The sequence below is a fragment of the Terrapene carolina genome, unplaced genomic scaffold (genome assembly GCF_002925995.2).
Source record: "Terrapene carolina triunguis isolate 2854851 unplaced genomic scaffold, T_m_triunguis-2.0 Scaffold88, whole genome shotgun sequence".
NCBI classification, from domain to species: Eukaryota; Metazoa; Chordata; order Testudines; family Emydidae; genus Terrapene; species Terrapene triunguis.
In genome coordinates, this window is record NW_020664439.1 from 12,670,498 (window position 1) to 12,691,442 (window position 20,945).

At 41.0% G+C, this 20,945-nt stretch overlaps 1 protein-coding gene across 2 annotated transcripts in view; it reads right to left on the minus strand.

Annotated features, from left to right (window-relative positions):
• The window catches only part of EPHA4 (EPH receptor A4), a 130,284-nt gene that overhangs the window by 104,505 nt on the left and 4,834 nt on the right, over positions 1-20,945 (minus strand). For both annotated transcript variants that reach the window (XR_003899795.1, XM_029911146.1), the window contains exon 3: positions 17,927-18,590. Coding sequence is in view for 1 of the 2 variants with exons in the window: in XM_029911146.1 (XP_029767006.1) it covers positions 17,927-18,590 (664 nt within the window). In the remaining variant the exon portion in view is untranslated. The remainder of the gene's footprint in view (positions 1-17,926; positions 18,591-20,945) is intronic.

Here is a 20,945-nt window from a genome sequence, read left to right on the forward strand (position 1 = left end):
AAGTGGCTCAGATATCATGATGATGGATGCACTGTAAGAACCTGGATAAAACAGAATTTCTGCCACCTTTGTAGCTCTCCATATTCTGGGGATGGCAGGGAACTAATTGCTTGGTTCCTGGGTTGAGTTAGAGCAACTTCAAAGCTACTCTGATTTATGCTCAGCTACAATGACCCCTCTGGGCCATCGCATCCACTGAGAATAGAGGATTGCAGTGGTGTGCTAGCTATGCCCTTCAGCCACACCCTAGCATGCTCCTTATTCTATGGACGGCAAGGGGAGCAGAGCATTGTAAAGTCAACACAGCTGGCCTAGATGCCATTCAGAGAAACCACAGATAGGGGTATTTCCTGGTGGGAAAATATACTGTCTTTTATGGAACTTTTAACCCACCAGAGACGTGTAAAGTGTACCAATTTATCACAATGCAAACTCAGTCCTGCTATGCACTTGATCCACAACCCAACTCTGATCCATAACCCAAACCTTTCCATTAATTTCAATGGCCTGTGTCAGGTAGAGACAACCATCGCTGCCATCCTTACTTGCTCAAGTAGCACTGATTCACGCAAGTTCTCCTGCCCACTACAGTCAGTCGCACCAATCACATAAATAAGGTTTGCAGCGTCAGGCTCATACTGCAGTTGCCATCCCACGCTTTTCAAAAATACTTAAAGGTTAGCTTCCTAGGATGGCTTTGGGGTGAGGCCGGAGAAACAACCCAGTATCTGTTCCCCAAAAATACTTTTGTTGACTGTAAAAAATATTTGTGTTGACTGGTAGTTTTTATAAGAGGAGCGGCAATATAAAACAAAAACAAAAATAGCTTCCAATTTTCATTGTTCAGTGGATTTGCTTGCTCACTTACAAAAATCACGAACACTTTTTTATTAATCAAAACCAACAATTCCATAAACATTAGTTCAACTTAGCTCTTCACTTTTTCTTGTTCTTGGAGGAAGAGAGGACTAGCATAAGAATCAGGAGAAAGATCACTACGTGCAAATTAGAAATTATGCTCTAATGCAGGGATCGGCAACCTTTGGCATGTGGCTCGCCAAGGTAAGCTGGTTTGTTTACCTGCCACGTCCGCAGGTTCGGCCGATTGAGGCTCCCACTGGCCACGGTTCACCGTCCCAGGCCAATGGGGGCTGCGGGAAGCGGCATGGGCCAAGGAATGTGCTGGCCACCGCTTCCCGCTGCCCCCATTGGCCTGGAGCAGCGAACTGCAGCCAGTGGGAGCCGTAATCGGCCGAACCTGAGGACATGGCAGGTAAACAAATGGCCCGGCCGCCAGGGTGCTTACCCTGGCGAGCCGCGTGCCAAAGGTTGCTGATCCCTGCTCTAATGACACCCTTTTAGAATAGCATCATGAACCCCTATCCTTATTTCCTGCTACTTCCCACTTACGGTAATGTGATTCCAAGCAAGGGAGTTAAGGAACAGCCAGGGGTGCAAGAGAAAAAAAATAAGTCACTAACCCTTTACATTTCAAAAAGTCATAAATAAAAATCTCCTATTGTATGTAAAGGCATTTATAAATCATTCCTGTATTACACTACCTGTTATGCATTTTTCTGTGAAAGGGATGTTTTTTATACATTGTGAATGCATCCTGGTACAATTAAGTCAAGTGCATTGTGTATAACCATCATGTGAATGGAGATACCGGTAAATTCTAGGCTTGATCCATTTATCCAGAACTGCCAAATGACACACTATTACATGGCTGGACCATACTGCATGCCCTATGATATCCTTTATATGAGCTTTGCACCTGTTAATATTATAATCTGTAGAACATGTCACAACAACAAAACCTGTCATTTGCTAGAACTAACATAATTCAAATTATCAGTCCTTCCTTGGCACTTCACTAAACGCATGAGTTTATGCTGGCAAACAGAGCGAGTGTTGTATGCACGTCACTCTTTGATCTGGTAAATAAACCTGTAGTGAATTCAGGTTCAATTACAGTGTTTAAATATATGACACCTACCGAACTGTAAAAACCTAGTGACAAATGCGTTTCATACAGAAAACGTACATTAACATGCACAAGCTGCAAAAATCAGTTGGCCTTCTACACATTTATTAAAACATATTTTGGCACTTTTTATATAGCCCTTTATACACACTTGTCAATACATCTGATTGCAGCTCTATTTAACATTATCAGTCCACTCTTACAGGAAACTTTCATTTTGATGTACTGAATGGAAAAAGAAATTTGCTTTACTTGACATTTTCATATGTTGTGCATACGCACAAGCCGTGGCTGTTACTATTATTGAAATTTCATTTGCATCAGAACATCTCATGCAAAGTACAAACGGTGCAAATTACCAACAGCATAAGGGACTCCATGAAAGTTAAGACTTCAAAGGATCTGGTAAAGCAATTTGCACTTGGGGCCTGATCCAAAGAACAGTGAAGTCAGTAGGAGTCTTTCCATTTGCTTCAGTGGATTTTGAATCAAGCACCTTGTGCTGTTTGTTGTCTACACAGTGGCAGATAAAATGACTGTTAATTCTGATGTGTACTGGCTTATCCAGATGATCTCATGACTGCTGGTGCCAGAGTCTACAACTCATGAAAACTGCAACATACCTCCATCTCTACTCCACGCTTTACTGCAAACACGCTTTTCTCCCTTGTCTATAATGCTTAATTTCTTTCTCCCACTGCTGATACTTTGTAATAATATTATTTAATTCTGCAAAGTGTGTTCAGATACACAGTTTGCGTGAAAGAGTATCTAGTAGAGTGCATATGATACCAGCTGCTTGTGATCCTTGGAAAGCCCTCTATGTGCTTCTGTAGATGAGTGCTCACCTCACTGTGCCCTCTGGTGGTCTCAAGGCAGCCCTGCATGCACCTCAGTTTCCTTTCTTGGGCCTGGTCCCCACTAAGCCCCCACTTCGGACTAAGGTACGCAAATTCAGCTACGTTAATAACGTAGATGAATTCGAAGTACTTTAGTCCGAACTTACCGCGGGTCCAGACGCTGCAGGAAGGCTCCCCCATCGATGCCGCGTACTCCTCTCGCCGAGCTGGAGTACCAGCGTCGACGGCGAGCACTTCCGGGATCGATCTGGGATCGATTTATCGCGTCTAAACCAGACGCGATAAATCGATCCCAGAACATCGATTGCCTGCCGCCGAACCCTCCGGTAAGTGTAGACGTACCCTTGGATGCCCAAATAAACTTCACACATGGTTTTCCCAGTCCAATCACAGCAGTCTGGATTAGGATCTGATTTATTATCTTAATGTTCAAAATTAAACTCAAAAGTCTTTCTCCAGCCTTCCAATGGGTACAGCTGAAGCTTCCCTGGTCTGGTCAGAATCCTTCCTGCCTTAGCAGGCTCCTCCCATCCCTTCCTAACTGGAGCAATTTCCCTGGTCTGTTGCAGCCACCTCCTGGTCTTTATAGGGGACTCATTCTGTAATCAGGACTGGCTGGGTCCCAGACTCTCCAGCCCAAGGGCAAACCACCCTGTTACAGCTTCCCAACACGGAAATAGATAAGTGCTGCCAATGGTTTATTTGAGAATAATCAGTTTGCTCAATCTTGCTTCAGTAATCAGTTTGGTGTTTCCAACACAGATCTTCATTTGGCTACAAATACAATAATACCCTCCTCCAAAATGGCAAGAAAAGTGTTCTCAAAGAAAGTGATGGGAAATTGTGAGGCAAAGAATAAAAATTATGGGGCCTGTACCAATGCTTACCAGGTAGATACCGAATCCCATGTTTGTTTCAATGAGCTTGAATCATTGATTTAAGAAACAAACACTTTATTGGCCGAATGGAATGCATCATTAAAAGAAGGCATGCTCTGATGTACACATTAATGAATGATGTGTCTATTCTATATGTGTTAATGGAAAACACATACACAGGAACAGAGCAAAAATATACTATGCTGTGTGTGTATTTTTCCTTCCTCTCTATATTTCAAAGACATAAACACTCCTCATATATCATGGTTAAGGGTTTTATTTCTTGGCTTCCACAGCTCAGGTAATGATATCATAACTCAAAAATGGTGCAAGGCCTGATACAGCTCTGAACTCGTAAACAATTTTAATATCCCTTCTCCACCTCCCAACAGATATAGGTACTGTACCTGTACAGCCCACATCTCCTTAGCAGATATCTACTTATTAGATTAATTATCTACTTAGATTAGTAAGTGGATACACATGCTGCACATTAAAATCAATCTGGGTGCAAATGAAACGTTTCTGCTGATGTAAATGAGGCCATTTTTCAACGTGATATGAGATAAGCTAACAAAACTGTGGGGGGCGGAGGGGTGGAAATGTGATATTAAGCCAAAACAGGTCACACAGTTAAAGTCATCCGCACAGTAACGTGGATCTGACACATGCAACCTGCAGGGGTCTCCAAGAATGAACCCACAGGCAGAGGACCTTTAAAAGGACCACGCACCTTAGGAAGTAGCTGCTGGCTAACTGCACCAAAGCAGAAATGCCAGCCAGCAGCCACAATGGAGCCAGCAGTACAAAGATTCTTCCCAAGGCAATGGGGGGGGGGAGGGAGGAGGGTGAGGGGAGAGGAAGAGAATGTAGGAGTCAGAGGGCTAATGTCCCCATTAGTCCATTGTAACCATAAGCCAGATTTGGACCTGGATTAGTTAAAAGAACACCATGTAGGTATTTCATTATTTTCAATTATTTTCCACAGTGTTGCGGACAAATTCTGATATCTCAATTCGCACTGAATAGTATTTTATATGAGCAGACCCACTGAAGCCAAAGGAATTGCTTGTGGAGTAAAGTACTACTCAGTGGGAGTAGGAATATCAGATTCGGACCCCTAATGATAGCTCCTTTAGGGGTATTGAATTTCCTTGTATCATTTCAGTGTACTTATTTGTTATTGTAGGGTTACTCGTGAGATTCATGACTATGAGCACAGGGCATTAAAGAATTTATTTTGCGAAATCAGATATAGATTGAAAAGGGAATGATGAAGGCATTGCAAACTTACATAAAGAGAAAAGGCAGGTCACACCACCTTGGTGGTGTCTTTTTAAGTGTTTTTGTATAGCAGATAGTCATCTCCAGTTAGCCATGCAAGAACGAAATTGAATCTACATTAGGTTTCTGGTTTTTCAACATGTTATTTGCTGAAAAATCTGGAAAAAGAGGAGGCTATTTTCCAGCAAATACAGAGCTATGGAGCCTAATTTTCACAGTGTTTCTTTGGTATGAGTCATTCCCAATCCACAGAGACCTGGCTGCCAACTTCTCAGTTAGAAATTGATTAGAGAACCCAAATGCCAATGCTCAAGTCTGCAGGCATCACAGGAGACATGGGAAATGTTAAGAGTCCACTTCAGTGTCTGCTAGTATTTGCTGGTAAATCTAGTTGTTCTTTATGACAGGTTTTTAAAAAGAAATATTTCTTTCAACACTAAACCAGATGCCCTAGATGTGACCTTTTAAGTCATCTTTCCATCCTCCCATTTAATTCAGGTTGTCCTCTGATGACCAAATTCTGTCCTCCGTGACACCTGTGCAATCCAATTGACTTCATTAAAGTGACACAGGTGTAATTTACAGCAGAATATGACCAAAAGTCTGGAGAGGATTCTCTTTGAGGACTTAAGCCGTGAGGAAGAAAGGTTACATGTTTGTTTACCCGACCATAAGGTTACTGTGATGTGATAACTATTACATGTTGCAAATTTTCAAGAAGCTATCCCTATCAAGCACATATTTTCCTTGTTATTTAGCAATGTTGAAGGACACCTTACTGTCATTCATTAGAGATAGAAGCAACAAAATAGTAATTCCTCCATGCACCTTAAAACAAGGGCCTTTTTAAAAATAATTGCATAACCATCTCTCTCTTTGCGGGGTCATCCAGAATTTAGGAAGAGAGAGTAGTGGTTGACAGAATGCGTTTGGATTTCAAAGGGCAAACTCCAAACCAAATAAAAAGGTAATGTTTACACAAGAGTAAACTTAGCAGTAAGGGGTGCTGAGCAAACCTGCATAAGAATGCCCATTCATTAGTCCATTACAAGAGTATTCTTAAAACCAGGTTTCAATACAGGTGTACTCAGAGGTCAAATTATCATGAACTCTCTAGAAGCTTAGCCAACAGCACATTATAAAAATGGGAGTTAAAATGAACTTTAAAGAAGCTGAGAAACACAGCGGGCTAAATCCTGGCCACTGACACATAGGTGGCAAGGCAAGGGGATGACACATGGCTGGAGAACTCCTGAACTTCAGCAATACCCGGCTGGCAAAATGACACCTTGCAGCCATCAGTACAAGGGCTGTTCTAACTTGGGGAGCAAACAAGCTTCTGGCAGCCCCAGGGAATGGGGGAGCAAAAAAACTGGTATACAGTCATCTTTTTCCTCCAGCCCCTTGAGGTCCTGTGCCCCGCTCAAAGAGCTGACCCAGAGTACTGACACAGCATATCCCTAACAGGAAGAGGAAGAAATAATCCCTTAATAAAGCCGCAGGCTGCTTTTGGTCTATGCACAACTCCTATGACAACCTGGTGTGTTCCACCATGAAATGAAGATGGTGCCTCAATTCTGCTCTCAGGTACTGCCAATCTGGATCTGATCTAAGGTCCATCTTGTTCAGTATTCTGTCTCTGACCATGGTCAACACCAGGCTCTTAGGAAAATGCAAGAAACCTCTCTCTCTATGGCTTTCTCTTGCATCTGTTTTAGTCAGGTACAACTACCCTTGCTCCCTATGTTACTTTTGCCTCCGGTATTGTAAGTGGTTGTAGATAAACAGGACTAGTGTTATGTGTTCTCTCATAAATTCATCACCTTTAGCCTCTCCAGACTATTTCTAAAATGGTGGCCCATAATTATCTGAATTCATTTTCTTAATCTATTATATTGCGACAAATCTAAGGTTAGTTAAACCCAGATATTGAAATGCAGTAGTGAGACACAAAACTGCAATATTTATCAATAACATCTGCACTTCAAGAATATTTACAGCACTCAATATTTACAACAACCAAAATCCCATCTCTGCAGGAAGTGGGTCCAATGTACAACCCTGCATGGATTTTCTGGAGCATCTCTTCTTTGGTTATTACAAAGCTCTAGTCAAGACCGAGAAGGGAATGCATGCCGAACATTGCATTGTGTACATCTGGGACTCAACAGAGGGTGTCTGCGCAGGGTTTGAGAATGCCCTCAGTAGCACACATTTCATGCAAAAAGAACTTTCAGTGCTGTAATTTTTGCTAATCTGTGTCAGAGGGCCCAGGGGATGCTGCTTGATAGAGGGCAGGGAGAGACTGGAAGGATGTCTGACTCATGGGCTGCTCTACACAGAGAAACTCTCTCTGCCTCCCAAGCAGAGGGCCTGGGAGTGCAAGCCTGCAGGGAGCAGGATCCAATGAGGAAGGCTGGAGTGGGGAGAACAAGTCTGCTAGAGGAAAGCCTCAGCAGAGACAGGACTAAGAACCCTGCACCAAGTGTTGTGAGGCAGCCAGAAAAGCTGGCTGGGAGTTCTTGCATTTTCTTGTGAACTTTGTTAATAAACCCAGACCCTGGAGGTATTACTTGACACATGAAAACCTCTGCTGAAGTTACTGGGGAGCCCAAGAGTGGGAAACTGAGGCAATAACTAACCTGAAGTCAGACTGGGTAGGCGGCACTGTGACAATCTGATATTAAATACCATGGGTGAGATACTATCTTTTATTGGCCCAAAAAAAATATTACCTCACCCACCTTGTCTCTTTAATATCCTGGGCCCAACACAGCTACAACAACACTGCAAACATTAAATATCATCTCAATCATATTGTCATTAACTGCGGAGCCCTTGATTAATGAGTGGATTATATCTAGGGACCAGCTCCTGATTTTAATGATCTTATTAGCTCTAACTTGGACACTTACAATTTACAAAAAAGGAATGAGGAAATTCAGTAATGTAATTCTGAGTGGGCAAAACGCACCAGCTCATTTGTGTGTGAAGGCAATGGGATGAACAGAAGGTTCACAGCTGGAGGGTAGGATGGCAAATATACAGGTCATTCAAAACAATTTCAGGTAGAAAAAACGAGACTGATTTGCTTTCCTGCTGTCACCAATCAGCCACCCCGCAGCATTTACAACCGGATGTAAATATCATCCAAAGGTTGTGAGAGTTGGAATGGCTGTGCTCAGAAGCCACCAAGGTGCCTACATTTCAGGAAGACTAGGATGTAATTTGGATCAATAAGAGGTTTTTTATGCTGGGGAAAGGAAAGGCAAAGCAACTTTTCAACAAGCACCATTTACGAATTAGATTACCACAGTGCTGTCAGGGAAGTGTTTTCATGTAATGATGCCCCTATTGGTAAGGAGGTACTGTATAACGTTTAGCACTTCACATCTCCAAAGCACTCCTGGGAGGGAGGGAGGTGAACTGTTAGTCCCATATGACAGATGGGGTATTTGAGGCAGGGACAGTCCAAAGGCTGCAGAAGTAGACAGCATCAGAATTCAAGCGTCCTTGGCTCCCAACAGACATACCTTTATCTATCACTCAAAGACAGAAGCAGGCAAGTTACAAGCAACCAGAAAACTGGGTTACAGTTCTTAAAATAAAATAATTTTCACAGAGAAACCAGAAGTGGGTTCTGCAGTCTGTAAACTAGTACTTTTCAATGTAAGCATTGCTGCATTCTCCTGTTAGAACTACCTAGAAGTTTGCTGTCTTTGAGCCCACCCCCTTTTAAATTTTTGTTTACTTGCCTCTTGAAAACAGTTAAAGAAATCTTCTACATGCTCAGGCTAAGCATTACAAATGGAGTACTGTAACATCTAAGGAGGAGTTCAGTCAACTTGTGCCCTTTATTGATCTCCTTTTTCTCCCTACACTTTCCTTCTAATCCTCTCCATAATTATATGAGCTGCTTGAGCCTTCCAGAGCTGTCAATTTCTCTTGACTCCATTTTCAAATGGCCATCCTTGAAGGAGTCTGGGCACTGGATCAAGCTGTCTCAGCTTGATCACAGTATATCCATGTTGCCCATACTGCTATCGACAGTTCTCCTGAATCATACTGGCACAGCTGTCAAGAGGCTTCTAGTGCTGCTCAAATTCTCTGCTCTGAAAAGAGAAAGAGAAAGAGGGAGGGAGAAGGAGGGAAAGGGGAAAGTATTGATCCAATTCTTTTAACATGCTAATTTGCCTAGAGGCTATTTCAATCATTGCCAGACTGGACACTTCAAAAGGAAACTGTTTTCAAAGTGGGGATGTCTTTTTCAACTACAGAAAACACTTAAAACTGAAAACAAATGAATTCAAGCACCAAGTTCACAGAAGCCCTCCTCGACACTTTTTTCATCTCTCCAGCCAGATGTGTTTTATGTCTGGAAAGACAGACTTGTTAATTAACGCTTTCACAATCTGGCCTGGCAGGAAGCCTCTGGGATTTAAAAAAAAAAAAAAGACTGTTCCACACCCTTTAAGTGAGACACTGAAACTAATACAGATTTTTTTTAAAAATAATAATTTGTAACCTGTTGAAGAGTTTCATTGTTTTTTATTATTTATTTTTAAACCAAGCTTCCTGCTCTTCTCAGGATAAAAATTAATCTAGCCGCAATTAAACTGCTGTAATTCATTAACAGCATCAATGCTGATGAATGTTTGAACCTTTCTTAAAATGTTGATAATGGAGAAATGGAGCTGACTGTTGAACCCATTCATTCACACGCTGATGAGAATGCATGGCAAATCTTAGGCAAAAAACCACCTGTGTGTGACAGAGGCATTGTTAAAATATTTAGGAAAGATGCAGCCTCCTTGACGGATGCTTTTGTTACCAACATGCACTGTCCTCAATCAGTGGATAAATACAATGCAAGGAATGAATATGTTGACAAGATTTAATTAATGGACTTTGGAAAGTCTGAACTATGCTACATATACATAACGTTTACGAAATAATTGAAAGCAATGAGTGTTTTGCATCTGTTTCCAGGTCACACGTGGGCTTCTGGTAGAGATGAAACTGAGCCTGAGCTGTGAAGTTAAGAGGGGTTTCTCCAAGTTCAGGGCTTTTGGAGCTGGGGTTCCAATTCTGGCACATTACAGAGACTGGATGGAACTAAGAAGTTTAGATCCAGATCTTAACTTTTCCAAAGTGGAGAGGGATTTAGATGTGGGATTCTAGTTCAGGCCCTTACCTCTTATTTATAAGGCTATGTTTCTCATTATGGAAATACAACAAGGGAAGTTCAGATCCCTTTAAGAAAACTATAATTCAGAAGAAGAGTAGCTGGGAAAATCTAGCCCATTTATCTGTAACAAAGCCCAGCAGATAAGCTCTCCAGCCAAGACTGTATCTTAACTAAGCACCAGGTCTGTCCATATTTACCTTTCGTCAGTATTGTGGGCGGAAGTCAGTATTCTGTTAACCTCTGAGCCCCTGGAACTGAAGGAGACAAAGAGCCAATCTGGAGCCATGGGAGAGCTTAGCCAAATAGCAAACGGCAGGGAGCCAATTGTTAAAGCAACATTTGGCTCTGGACTAGGCAGCTTCATTGGGGCAAACTGTTATTCACAGAAACAAGGCATGAAGAGATAACACCATAAAATATTAACAAAATGGAACTTGTTTCCTTGCCACTAAATTGTTAGCTTTATAGGACTTCATGCTGAACAGTATGAAAAAAAAATCCAATTTGCTTTGAAGCGCATTAGTCTAACATCCTAATTATTGTTTACATTGCCATTTGCCTTCTATTAAGAATTGAATAATTACCCAGCGCTTCATAGTTTAAAACACAAGCAAACAGGATTATCTGGGTAATTGAGACACTGTACCGCAGCCTTGTATTGGGGCTGTGTATTCACATATATAAGAGAAATGATTATTATCAACTAACTTGGTTCAAATGGTAATTTAAGATTTCAAACAGACCGAAATCTGTAACATATTAGAGCATTGTTCCTAGGATCACCTTTGAGAAGCGTGGCTATGTCTGAGGGAGGAAGACGGCCTGATGGCTAGGACACTAGACTAGGACTCGGGAGATCTGCATTCAATTCCAAGATCAGCCACAGACTTCCCCACATGACCTTGAGCATGTTACCTAATCTCTCTGTGCTTCAGGTCCCCATCCATTAAAATGGGGACAGCATTACTCCCTTCTCCTTCCCCACACTTTGCCTGTCCTGTCTATTTAGATTGTAAGGGTGTTGGGATAGGGGGCCATCTTGTGCTAGACATAGCAAAACAAGGCCCTGATCTCAGTTGAGGCCTCCAAGTGCTACCATAATGCAAATACTACTTTAAACCCATCCTAAGAGAAAGAATTTTCTCTCTGAATTTTCTCTTGGCACTAATGACTAACTCATGAAGCACATACCAAGCACACAGTGCTTCTTGGTATTATTTAACCCTAATAGTCCATTCCAATTGTACTTTGAACAGCACCATCTCACTTCCTGAGGTATTGCACAGGGCAAAACCAAAGTTTCTGCACGTTTCTTTGTTGTTTTAAACAGCCCTACCTCTACTTAATTATGCCACATGGTCTCACACTGTGCAGTTTACGGCCCTGTGAAATTATCTTTAAGTTAAACACTAATTGGATATCTAAAATTGTATGTTTATATTTGCAACAAAAAAACCTGCCTTTTTCAGTTTATAGAATGCAGCCCCTAATCTGATCACAGTCCTAACTTCATATTGTTGATTTATAAAACACAAAATGAAAAACAGTGCTTTTTAAACAAATACAGTACATGCATGCAGCATGTGTTCTGACTTAAATCAATAAGCCTTTCAAGAAATCCGTCCCAAACAAGCCTGGGTTCGGGGAGCATTTAATGAGGCTCAGCTTTCCTGCAGGCCAAAGGCAAATTTTAAGTAAAGTTAAAGGGAAAAAATTAAAAAGGGAAAGCTACTTAAACCAAAATATATGGGTGCATTTGTAATTAGGAAGCTTACCAAGGGCAATAATTCTTTTCTCAGAGATTATTTTCTTTTGATAAAGAAATGTAGCAGTTTCATTTGTGCAAGTTTCTCCGAGCACTACAAGCTGACTTCTCTCCATCCCCCAAACTAATAATTCCGGGCCAAGTTCATTCCTGTGGCAAGTCAAAAGAATTATACCACATTTGAACTGGCCCTTTGCATTGGAGTCTTCCTGAGACACACAACTTTATGCTTTTATTTTTGGGAAGTTCCAGTTCCTGAAGTTGGTTCCCCTGGAGAAGATGTAGCTACAGAAGGTCACCCATAAACATTGTGAGTAAAATCCCACCCAGCAACATGCACCGCCCCCCTTCCCTCAATAAAAAGCACTAGAAACTACACCTCAAATGAGTGATCAGTTTACAAACAAGCTGAGAGTTTTACCAGAGTGTAGCACTTTCCCATATGTCAACTTGAAATGAGCAAGTGGGCTCCAGCATTTAGTAGAGAGTGACAATCAGCCATATTCAGAAAGAGAAGAGCTGGGGTACAATAAGAACACTGTGCAAATATTGCACTCTGTATCTCTTAAAGAAAGAACTTAAATCAAAACGGAATTAATTTGCATGAAATCCAAATCTTCAGGGTCTGCCTAAACAGAAGGAGATTTTGGCCAGCGTTTCCAAAGGAAGCTCTTATCTCCTTTGTGAAATGGGGAAATGGGTGTGCTACTTTGCATGAGGGTGTATACAAAATATGCAAATGAGGAATCTGCTGCATGCAAAAGGCAAACTGGCCAGACAGTTGACAATCCCCATTCACAGAGAAAACGTTCCTAGTCTCCAACAGAAGTAAAGAGAAGGGAACCAACATGTTTGCTTCCCAGGGAGGTGAAACAGGCTCTGAATATTCATAAAATGTCCATTTAGTCATGGGAATGTTAATTGTCTCTGATTCATGAAACTATATGACCTCGCCTGCTGCCCAAAAAATATAAAAAGATGCAAGATTATGGGATGAAATGAGAGAAGATATTTAGATCACAAGTTGGGAGGGGGGAGCAGAGTCTCAAAAGAGACAAGTGTACAGCTGAGCTTTTCCTTAATCACTCCTTCTCAAAAGCACAATAAAATCTAAGACCATTGGACCATGTTATTAGACACCGATAAAATAACCCCTCGACTGGCAAGACTATATATCTAGGTCTCATCACATGTAACACAAGCTAGGTTCTGGAGATTGTTATCAATAGAATTTTGTCTTGTATCTTACAAAAACAACCAAAGGCTGCTATCCAGTCTTCTAATAAAGTAATAAAAGGATTTTTCTTTATTTGGTTTTAACATAGTTTGTTGATCTTCCTTCTTATTAATAACATCCCATGTAATGACCAGATCCTGCTCTCACATAAATGAATAATAGTTTTGTCGCTGATTCCGAATGGAAGCACACCCACAGATATGTGCCAAGGAAGATTTTAAAGGAACTTTTTAGATTTGCATCTAAAGGGGGAATTTTAAGTGTGCCAAATAATTAAGTGGACATCTTGCACCACACTGTGGTACAAAATCATATAGGGAGCTATTCTGATAAGATGTGGTGGGCTCTGCCAAAGGAGAATATGTTCAAATCACTTATTTTATAGAGTTAAGTCTTTAAATTAATTTGGTTCAGAAAGACTGTGTGTCACTACAGCTCCCCTTTCCCCCACCCAGCAGCTTCTCTCTTCCAGTTTATTTTTTTGGCAACAGAAAAAATAAAATCAGTTTGCACATCTTAAATGGCGAACTCAACTCTCCCCTCTCTGGGTAACCTCCACGATTGCCCTTTGTGCCGATGGAAAGAGCAGCTAAGTTATTTTGGCAAAAATTTGGCCGGAACCAAATCAATGTGTTACAGAAAAAGAACAATAATTAAACTCTGATCTTCTGATATAAAATGAATTGCTTCTCTCAATGATCACAGCCATTATTCAAAGCCACAGAGATAAAACCAATCATATTACTCAAGGGATTGCTTCTTAAGGTTGCCATTATCAAAGGTAGGAGGAAAATTCCAAAAATGGCAAGGATATGAAAAGGCAACGCTCTAAGCCACATTTTAAACGATGTTGGATTTTCTGCCAACTGGCCTGTTCAGAACTCACAACAGCAAGTGTGTATGAAGACAAAGCACTTAGCTCTCATAACCTTTATACAAATCATAGCAAAAAAACCTCTTGATCGTCTCACATATTATACTACATGGCAGGTCTAAACTGAGACTTGTAATTTCACAGCATCAGAACCATCCCAGATGGTTACAATCTATTATATTTATAATTGGTCGATTTTTTCCTTTTACTCCCCTCCCAAAATATAGACAGCCATTTTATTATGATAAGAAAAATGACTTAACTAAATCTAAACCACACTATGGGTTGACTTTCCTTGATGGGTAATTACCTTAGCCTTGAGATAGGTCATAAGATAAGATAATTTAATGTTTCATTAACAATATTCCCTATGACTTTTTTTCTTTCCTAAAACCTTGACCATTAAAGAACAAATCGGGGGGGGGGGGGGTAAGGGAAGAGGGGGATGAGAAGAGAACAAAAATCAATGTTAAATTTACCTTCTTTCTACTGGGTGTTAAAGCTGAAACCTCTATCATGATAGGAGAATGACTGCTCAGCTAACCAACTTTGTTTGTGTGCATCAGTGTCAAATATTCCAGTGTTCCACTGTATCATATCTGGGAAACTTCCTGAGCTTCATAAAGTTTAAGATGTTATTTTTTCCCCTTCCGTGATTTTTGACAGATGACAAGGTCTGAGCAGAACAATTATCCTCAGGAGAGCTTGTCAGAAATTTTCCGACAAAAGAGGGGCAAATCTTTTGCAATACTTGTCACCAAACAAAAAAAATCCTGTTTTTTTGACCCGTTCTAATTCTCAGCATCAACTATTCAACAGGTTCAAACTGCTGTTAACTACAGACATACACTCTCCTTGAAAGAAGAGTTGCTTAACACTATGTGGTTGTCTCCCACCAAAGACTGAACAAAATCAGCTCACAAAATGTTATTCAAGATCAGGAGCTGGAATGAACTTGCATCTGCTTTTGGGGCAATCCAGCCGTCACCTTATAAACTCTGACATGTCTCCTCATTCTTGGCCTCCATTAGCATATACTGCTGGAGATGAGAATGGCAAGAGGAAGTGTAGTTCTGTCCCCAAGGCTTCTGAAGTCTCCAGCAGATGACCAGCGTTAGATCTCACAACAACAGGGGCGCCCCCCGCCCCCACTCTCCACCCACCCTGACTATTCTTGCCCACCAAGCCTTTGTCAAACTTTTAAGATCTTAATCAATCAACTCTGACCTCGGGATCACAGGAGGAAGATGGATGAGGAAATGGGTGACCTCTGACCTACTCTTGTATTTGTCCTGCCACAGTCGACCCATTGAAAAACAATTGGGGTGGAACCTGCTTGCAAGGTTCCAGTCATAGGCTGGTGTCTTTTATAGGCTTTTGCAGACTTAAGATCTTTCGTCCCCCCTCACCATCCCCTCAAAATCCATGGGAAGCATTCCCCCCTTTCAACCCTCCCCCCAGAAAAACCTGTGAGAGAAGCAAATTTGCTGAACTGTCAAATTAACTGGACTATGGAACAGGGCTGCCCAGAGGATTCAGGGCCTGGGGCAAAGCAATTTTGGGGGCCCCTTCCATAAAAAAAAGTTGCAAATCTATAAAATACTATATTCTCGTGGGGGCCCCGTGGGGCCCGGGGAAAATTGCCCTACTTGCCCCCCCCCCCTCTGGGCAGCCCTGCTATGGAAATGGTAAATGGGAAAACTTCTCCAGCAATGTCAAAAGCCGAGTTGGCCTTAAGCTCAGTAGAAACTAACAGAGAGTGAATTGTGAACTTTATTGTAAACTTCATGAATCAGAGGAGTTTCCTGGTAAACTACTTCGACTTTGGGATTGGCAATGCCAAAAGGGAAACCACAAATAACCAGTGATGAAATGGTTTTAACTATTTAAAATTACTTGATGGCTTGCATCCTCTGAAAATAACTTCAACGGGCTAGCTTTACACAAGAGTTTCTTTCTCTTTTTATACATGACCCCCATCAAATTTCTCTTTAGCTGAGGAAATGGAGAATCAGGTTTTGTGGGTCCAACTTTCATGGGTCCAGTAGAGCGTTTATACGGAATCTGTCTGAAGACATTAATTCCCAATACCTATTCCAAAACTGCCCCACCATCTGCACTGCCCACCAGTAAAACCTCTAGAATGAGTTCCCTGGAACAACACAGCATTTGTCATGCAATTAGCTCATCGAGTCTGAGGCAACAGCTAAAAAAAAAAAAGTGTTAGATCTGCCTCAGTCAATGTGACCCACTACTGACCCAATAGCCCTTGAAGAGAAGGCAGGATAATCTCCAGGCAATAAACCAAGATCCCCTTTTCATTCACCTCCTCCTCCCACAAATTGGGTTGTAAAAATGTCAAGGAGCCTTGCCTACAAGTTATTGGGCCATTTCAAAATAATAATAAAATCTCTCCAGCCACTGATGCTCTCCTATAGTCCCCAGTCACCACATCAGCCACATTTGTATGTTTACTGACATGCAAAGAGTTCCAAGCTTCTATTTCACAATATTCCATAAGACAGAGTAATTTACTGTAAATAGAGTGCCCTGCCATTGTGCTGTTCATTTTTCAATTCTCACTGCAGCCCATGGTAATTTTGGGGCCGATAAGATATGCTTATGTTTTTCTCCAAATGAAAATGCTAGAAGGAAAGCAGAGGCTTGTGCTTAGCATTGCTTTCCTGCCAACCGTTAATTTCAATGCATAATAATGAACTTCACATTGACTGAAAATTATCATCTAAAAGAATTTCAGTAGGACATTTAAGAAAAAAATAGCTCTTTTCTTATACTGGTCTAGCAGAAAAGCTGTCAGTTGTTTGTGTTATCACCTCACTCTCAATTTCTTAGTCACAACAAGATATTAAACTTATCCTAGGAAACAAGCACAAGTAGCAAAATACAAGAGTGTCCATTATGATGAAAACTACCTTTCCAAACATTTTAAAGAACAATGCAAGGCCCAATCATGCAAGGTGCTAAGCACCCTCAATTCAGCACCTTGTAGGATTGGGCTCATTCATCCGTACAAGAAGCCATTAAAGGCTGGTCTTTATTTATGCTCACAAGTAAGGGTTTAGAAGATCAGGCCCAAGATTTCTAATAGTTTACTTATAAAATAATAGTAACATCTTAGGGGGAAATGTAAATCTTTTTGGAGATAATCTGCCTTTTATATGAACTTTAATCCCTAATTCTGCAGAGCATAGTATGGGGGGTGGAGGCCTGTATCCTAGCACCTCCATTGTAATGACAACAATAGAGACCCTCTGAGAAATGAAAATATTTAACAAAGGCAGCAGTATCAAATATCAAATGGTTATTTAATACAAAAATTTGCAACAAGTGAAATACCAAAGATTTACACTTCCGGGGGAACTAAAGTCATCAAAATAAAACCCAAGTTTCTCTGACTGATTCTTCTCCCATTTTAATACCGAAGTTCTCTACTGCATCCTGAAGGAGAAAACGAATACTTTTCCTTCTTAGAGTTTTTTCTGCTTAACAAACTTTGCTTGTGAAAGAGAGATCTTTTCTCTTTAAATGATGGTGGCTCCAGTGCATTACTTTTGCATCCAATTTCGGTGGCTACACCAAGGTAATTCAAATCTAAGTGCTTGTTAGCAAACGTGTTTTGCCTTCTGCTGATTGCAGTAGCATCATTTGTTTTGTCAGTATTATACACTTCTTAGCCTTGCCACCTAGAGCTATTGCACTCTCTCATTAGACACCTCTGTCCCATTGCATCCCACAGGGGCTGCTAATTACTGGCGTTACTCCATTTACTTTAATCTCTCATTCAACTACCCACACTGAGCCCTTCTGAAAAGTACAATACGACTGGTCCTACCTTGGCATTCTCCATTGTGCTCATCATAGCCAGCATTGCACAGACAGTTGCCAATGGGTACCAGCCATTCGCCATCTGCCCCACAGTACATTTTTGGCACATCCTTCTCTTCTGAGTTGTTCACACAGGAGCCACGAACTTCCACTAGAGAGGACGTATCAGCCCCAGTAATGGTGTCTGGAAACTGAGCCAGGTTGCGTACCGTCAATGGGCACTTCTTGTAGAAAACACGGACAGACACCAAGGCGATGCAGGCACCTACATCCTGAAAAGCCAGGTAAAACCCCTTCTTGCTCAATGGGCCCACATCACGTATCTCTGTGTTCAGCTTCATGATCCTGTCACCGATGTCCACCTGAGTGAAGCTCTCATCAGCAGCAATGGTGTCGATCTTGGCAAACTGGCTCTCACGGATATAACGCTCCTTATCATTGTTTGATTCATAGTAGTAAAGGTTAAAAGTTTCTTTGCAAGTTCCCATGACACCTGGCAGACTGTTGCAGTCTCTCAATGTGAATTTAATTTCAATATATACTCTCTGAGCCCCCTCACGGGGAATCCAATCAGTTCGTAACCAGTTGTTCTGACTCGGCTCCATCACATTGCAAACTTGATAGGTGCGGATTGGAGTGTTTTTCTCATCCATAATGCTTACTTCCTCCCACTGTGACGAATCAAAGCAAAAAGTACATCAGTGTTAACAAAAGTACATCAACTCTTCACTACAGAATTAATCCTTTTGCTTCCGCTGGTAGCAAGCAGCTTTCATTTACAGAAAAGTCGTTAAACCAAGTCATATGTGTTAAAGCAAGTACCTAAAAAGCAGTCTGTTACAAGGAAAGCAAGTTCAAAATTAGGTTGGTAAAATACCTCAATGAACATATATTTAAGAACAAACCAAAAACATCACACTGAGCTAGGCCAATAATCCCTAAAGGCCCCCACCCAGATCTGGCCCGGTTTTGCTAATCGCTGCAAAAACACATACTTCAAGATAGCCCTTGCACTGGAGAGTGTACAATTTCAAAAGATAGGCAAAGTATTAATTATCCCCATTTTACAGATGTGAAACTAAGGCATGGAGAGACTAAGTGAATTGCCTAAAGTCACACAGAAGGTCTGTGGCAGAGCTGGAACTGAATCCAGATTTCCAGAGTCCCTGTCCAGTGTCTTCATAAGGAAGGATGTTTTGTAGTCATTTCTCTATGCTTTCAGAAACCAGCTACAACCAAATTCCCCCATTAAACCACCCTCAATTTGGAGTGGCAACAGTACAAATTTAGTTACAAATGGATATCTATTATGAGCATTCCTTTACTGGAGACCTGGGGGGAAATTCTGGCCCCAGTAAAGTCAATAAGAATTTTGCCATTGCCTTCAATGGGGGCAGGATTTCACCCTTGGATTGTTAAAGACAAGGAGGGAGGAATGTGATATTGTCAGTTAATTAGCCTCACTGACAGAACTTTGCTTCCTGATACCAAAAATAAAAACTCTTATTTACCGCCTTTTATTTTCATACCATCCTGGAGTTAGAAACCTCAAGCAGTTAAATTTACAGCCTAATAAACCCTAATATGTTATAATGCTATAGGCAGGCTTTAAACTTGCATTGATGTAGGGATTTCCCTCTCCTGAAGGGAACGGAAACGGAAAGTAGGGGGAATAAAAAGCAACATAGCTATCGCGTTGGAGCAAATTCAATCCCTGAAGTAACTAACTACATTCGTGTCAGAGAAGTTATGTGAAGGATGAATTTGGCTCCCATGTGTGTGAACCAATGTTTCAGCAAAAGTGTGATGAACATACCATAAAAGAAAGGAAATGGTGAATAACAGCTTTGAAAAAATGTTAGAGATTATGATAATCACATAATGCAGAAAAGAAAGCCACCACAGTGGCCTTCTTTTGTCTCCTTTTCAGAAAAAGAATCATGGTTCTGCTGAATTAGGAGGGGGGAAAAATCCTTTTTTAAACATTTGTATTAGATAAAAGCTACATTCTGGCTCGGATTCCAGGCTGTACAATGAAACACGTGAAAATTATGCTTGGAAAACTGTTCTAATGCAACTTTCCAGGGGCTTCCTAGAAATGCTTTTGAAAACTACTAAAGGTGCTGCTTTGATAAACGGCAACATTCTTAACACCGTGGACCTCAGCATATAATATCCTGCATTCTTTTTATAAGAGTTGCTCTTTTGCAAGTGCTCTTTAATTTAAAAGCCTCCAGAGCAGCTGAATCTGCTTATGGATCTATGGCAGTTAGCAGTGGCACCATGAGTTAAAAGTAGTAAAGAGGGTAATATTTTAGTTTCTGCCTAGAGATACTTGTGAATTAAAAAGGAGGGAAGTGGGTGGAAAATCGATACACATCATGTCACACTACATGTTGCAGAAAAGGGAAAAACTGGAAAGTCATCTATCAATGTAAAACATAACATGGAGTTAGTAACCAGATAGAGTTCTTTAATTTGCAGCTGCCGTGAAACTAGTTTTGTGTTACAGTGCTGTCTTTATGATCCATCACTTTCCAGTCTCCTTATCTTCCGATGGCCTGCACTACCTCCTGAGTGTGTGAAGGGATGGGAAATAAAGAGTTTTCAAAGGGATTTTCTTTAGCATGTTCATACAACAGACAATGTAGTTATAGGATTTGATCTGAAGCCCACTGAAGTCAATGAAAAGACTACAACCGAATTCAGTGGGCATTGGATCAGGCCCTCAGTGCAAAATACATGCATGACCTTTTTAAAAAAAATCCGTTTATTTAATTTTTAAAAAAATCTGTCGGCAGCTGAAAACAATTAGAGTCCTAAATTTCCAACCATTTGAGATTATATGCAACTCTAAATGTGTGGTCAAAGAAATATCTTTTTGCTTTCCCTCTAAAATGAACTTTTATAATACAACTGGTTTAACGGTGCACAGAAAAGCATTCCAGAAACAGAACCTCTCTTTCAACTGTGAAATTTAAGAGTAATTCATTAATTAAATTTATAATCCGATACTTTAATTCCTC